This window comes from Nicotiana tabacum, chromosome 12 (genome assembly GCF_000715075.1).
Source record: "Nicotiana tabacum cultivar K326 chromosome 12, ASM71507v2, whole genome shotgun sequence".
NCBI classification, from domain to species: Eukaryota; Viridiplantae; Streptophyta; class Magnoliopsida; order Solanales; family Solanaceae; genus Nicotiana; species Nicotiana tabacum.
The window spans coordinates 69,538,304-69,541,958 of NC_134091.1; the positions used below are offsets into that span (position 1 = coordinate 69,538,304).

General features: G+C 38.3%; 1 protein-coding gene across 1 annotated transcript; it reads left to right on the plus strand.

The window, feature by feature from the left end:
• Nucleotides 1-1,439: 1,439 nt before the first annotated feature.
• LOC107800534 (pentatricopeptide repeat-containing protein At1g50270-like) lies at nucleotides 1,440-3,436 on the plus strand. The gene has a single exon (XM_016623725.2). The coding sequence runs from the start codon at nucleotides 1,441-1,443 to the stop codon at nucleotides 3,322-3,324; it is 1,884 nt and encodes a 627-aa protein (XP_016479211.2). The 5' UTR covers nucleotide 1,440; the 3' UTR covers nucleotides 3,325-3,436.
• The last annotated feature ends 219 nt before the right edge of the window (nucleotides 3,437-3,655 follow it).

Sequence of the window (3,655 nt, forward strand, 5' to 3'; positions counted from 1 at the left end):
TGCTATTGATTCTATGAGAAAAAAGTTTAAAAAATATTTTTTCTCCATTCCTCCTATTTATGGTATTTCTGCTTTGTTAAATCCTTGTATGAAATTAGGAGGTCCTCATTTTTGGTATGAAACTGTTTATAATGGTTTAGCACTTGAAGATGAGGAATTATCTCAACTTCCGGAAGCAATAGCCATAATTAGAATAAATGCTCAAACTATTTTTAATACTTATCAAGTTGCATTAAATCATGCTAGACCAAATGTTCCAACTCCTTCTTCTTCTTCTGATTCTCAATCATCTAAAAGAACTGCGGGAGTAAGAGTACTTAGTACTTGGGCGAGGTTTAGGGGTTCTCAACGTTCTAGTAGTAGTGATTTTTCACAACTAAATGAGCTTGAAGTATATTTGTCGCAGAGAATTGAGGAAGTGAATCCCGACGGCTCCTTTAATCTTTTGGAATGGTGGAAGGACAAAGAAAAATACTTTCCGGTTCTTTCAAGGATGGCCCGAGACATTTTAACTATTCAAGCTTTAATAGTGGCATCAGAGAGCGCTTTCAGTCAAGCAAGACTTCAACTCGGTGATTATAGAGTGTCTATGAAGGAGAGCTTGGAAAAATCAGTACTTTTCAGAGATTGGATCCGGTCGGAAAGAAAAAATTTTGGACTTGCTGAATCACAACCAGATGAAGACGAAGCTTACGAAAAAGTGCTAGCTGAACTTGCGGAGGATGTTGCTTCGCCTGGAAGTGGCGATGACCAAGCTACTTTTCCGCCACCACCAACAAAAATTTCTCCGGACCTTAATAGATTTATGAAGTTTGTAAGAGATACCATGTAACTTGTATGAACAAAAATTAGTATGTATTATGTAACTTATATTTTGACACGTCTTGATTAGTTTCTTTTTCTTCTCAATGGTGGTATTAGCACATTGTTGAGCTCATTCCATAGGGGATGAAGACTAAGAAAGATATTGCCATATTTTTTAATGCTATAATAAAATTACAAGGCATATCTCTTTACAATATTTTTGTCTTTAGACTTAGATATTATTTTTAACATCCTTTTGTCTCTAATTTCTATTTAATTTTTTTTAAATCCGCTGGGCCCACTTAGCCCGCGGGCCGGGACCGTTTAGCCCGGGACCAAACGGTCCCGGTCCCGGGCCGGTCCCTACAAAAAGACCGTTTAGCCCGTTTAATTTGGGACCGGGACCGTTTGGACTGGATCACTTAGCCCGTTTAGGCCTGGGACCGACCCACTTGCCATCCTTAATGGAGGATAATTTTAAATTATTTATCAAATAATAGGAGATAATTTTGATCCTTTTTCGTAAAAATAAAATAAAAATATTAATGCCAAAAATATCTTTTTTTTTAGGAGAAACTAATATAAAAATAGTGTCACATAAAATTAAACTCTAATATTTAATTTGAGTTGTCACATATGCAAAGAAAACTACCCTATGCAGCTCTAAGACTAGCCAAGAAAATGCTACAGCGCTCATTCGACTCTCCACCACTTTTTCCAGCTTTGAATGAACAGTTGAAGTCCTTGTTCTTCTTGAAAGAATGGAACTTGAACCATCTCAAGCAGATCAACTCTGTTCTCATCACTTGTGGCCTCTCACATCACAGTTCCTTTCTCAGCAAACTGCTCCGCCTTTGCTTACTACTTCCTTCGTTCCCATCTTCTTATGCTTCTTCTCTCTTCAATCAAATAAAAAGACCCACCATACATACATGGAACGTCATGTTCAAAGGCTTTTCTATTACTTCACACCCTCAAAAGTCCATTAATTTCTATATGCAAATGCGCCAAGATGAGATTTTTCCAAATAAACATACCTTCCCTTTGCTTCTAAGAGCCTTTTGTAAAGCCAAAAATGAAAACCCTCTTCTTCTTTTAGCTCAAATATTTAAGTTCGGATACAATTCTGACCAGTTTGTGCAGAATTCTTTGGTTTTTAGTTTGGCTAGTAGTGCGTACGTTGATCTTGCACGCCAAGTGTTTGTTGAAATTACGAACAAGGATGTGCTTTCTTATACTGCTTTAATTAATGGGTATGCCAGGAATGCTCTGCCCGTTAAAGCTTTGGAGCTTTTTGTGGAGATGAGGCAAGCAGAAGTTAAGGTGGATGAGGTGGCTGTTGTAGCAGCTCTTTCTCCTGCTGGAACATTGAAATTTGTTTGGTTTGGTAGATGTCTTCATGGTTTCTATGTGGCGGCTGGGAGGGTTTCTAGTGATGTTTACATTGGTAGCGCTCTTGTTGATATGTATGCTAAATGTGGATTTTGTGATGATGCCTTGAAAGTTTTTGAAGACATGCCTTACAAGAATCTTATTTCTTGGAGTGCTATGATTGCTGGATTTGTACACTGTAATAGGTTAAGGGAAGCACTCTGTGTTTTCCAAGAGATGCTGGCTGGAAAGGTTGTTCCCAATCAAGTGACATTGACAAGTGTTCTCAGTGCATGTACTAGGCTTGGGGCACTGGAGCAGGGCCGATGGGTTGCTCGTTATATAAAAGCACATAACATAGAAATCAATACAGCACTTGGCACTGCTTTGATAGATATGTATGCAAAGTGTGGGTGCATCGACGAGGCATTATTGGTTTTCGAGAAGTTACCAGAAAAAGGTGTTTATGTATGGACTGCTATGATCAATGGCTTGGCAACACATGGTGATGCAGAGAAGTCCTTGGCCTTCTTCTTAGAAATGTTGAGCAACGGTTTAAGACCCAATGAAGTAACTTTCGTTGGCATTCTCGGTGCATGTTCTCATGGAGGACTCGTGGATGAAGGACTGCGGTTGTTCTCATTAATGGACCAAGTTTATGGTGTAAAACATAATATAGATCATTATGGCTGTATGGTCGATCTCCTAGGCCGGGCAGGGTATTTGGAAGAAGCTTGTAGAGTGATCCAAGACATGCCAATGGAACCTACTCCTAGCATATGGGGCGCTCTCTTTGGTTCTTGCATGATTCACAAGGCTTATGAATTAGGTGAATGGATAGGAAGACATCTAATCGACATACAGCCTTATCATAGTGGCAGATATACACTCTTGGCAAATTTGTATTTGACTTGTAAAAACTGGGAAGGGGTAGCTCAAGTTAGGAAACTGATGAGAGAGATGGGTGTGGAAAAGATCCGGGGGTGTAGTTGGATTGAATTGAACGGGGAAGTGCATGAGTTTATTGCGTTTGATGGTTCACATGCTAAGTCTGAATACATTTACACCGTTTTAGATAACCTAGTCGGTCAAATACAACACATTACTATTTTTCCAGATGCTGATTCTTTAGTTCTTGAGAATAGCTGAAAGTAATCAGAGTTTAGATATGCTGAACTTCCAATACAGCCTTAGTTAACCTGACTTTATTTGTATAATGCTTGTTTTATATATTGTTTTCAACTTGAAGTTTAAGTGAAAAGCTCTAATCTGACCTTATGTATTTGCTTACTAATATTTAGACACAATGATAAGTGTTCCTTCAAAGGCATAGTGTTAATTTGTTGCTTGTTTGTCTATTTTGTTGTGGTTTTCTCATGTGAGCATGGATATGGAAATCAAACAGCAAACACAATACTAGAAATAGGGGAGAAGATGGAGATAGAATTATAGAAAGAAATGATAGAATCTAATAAAAGAA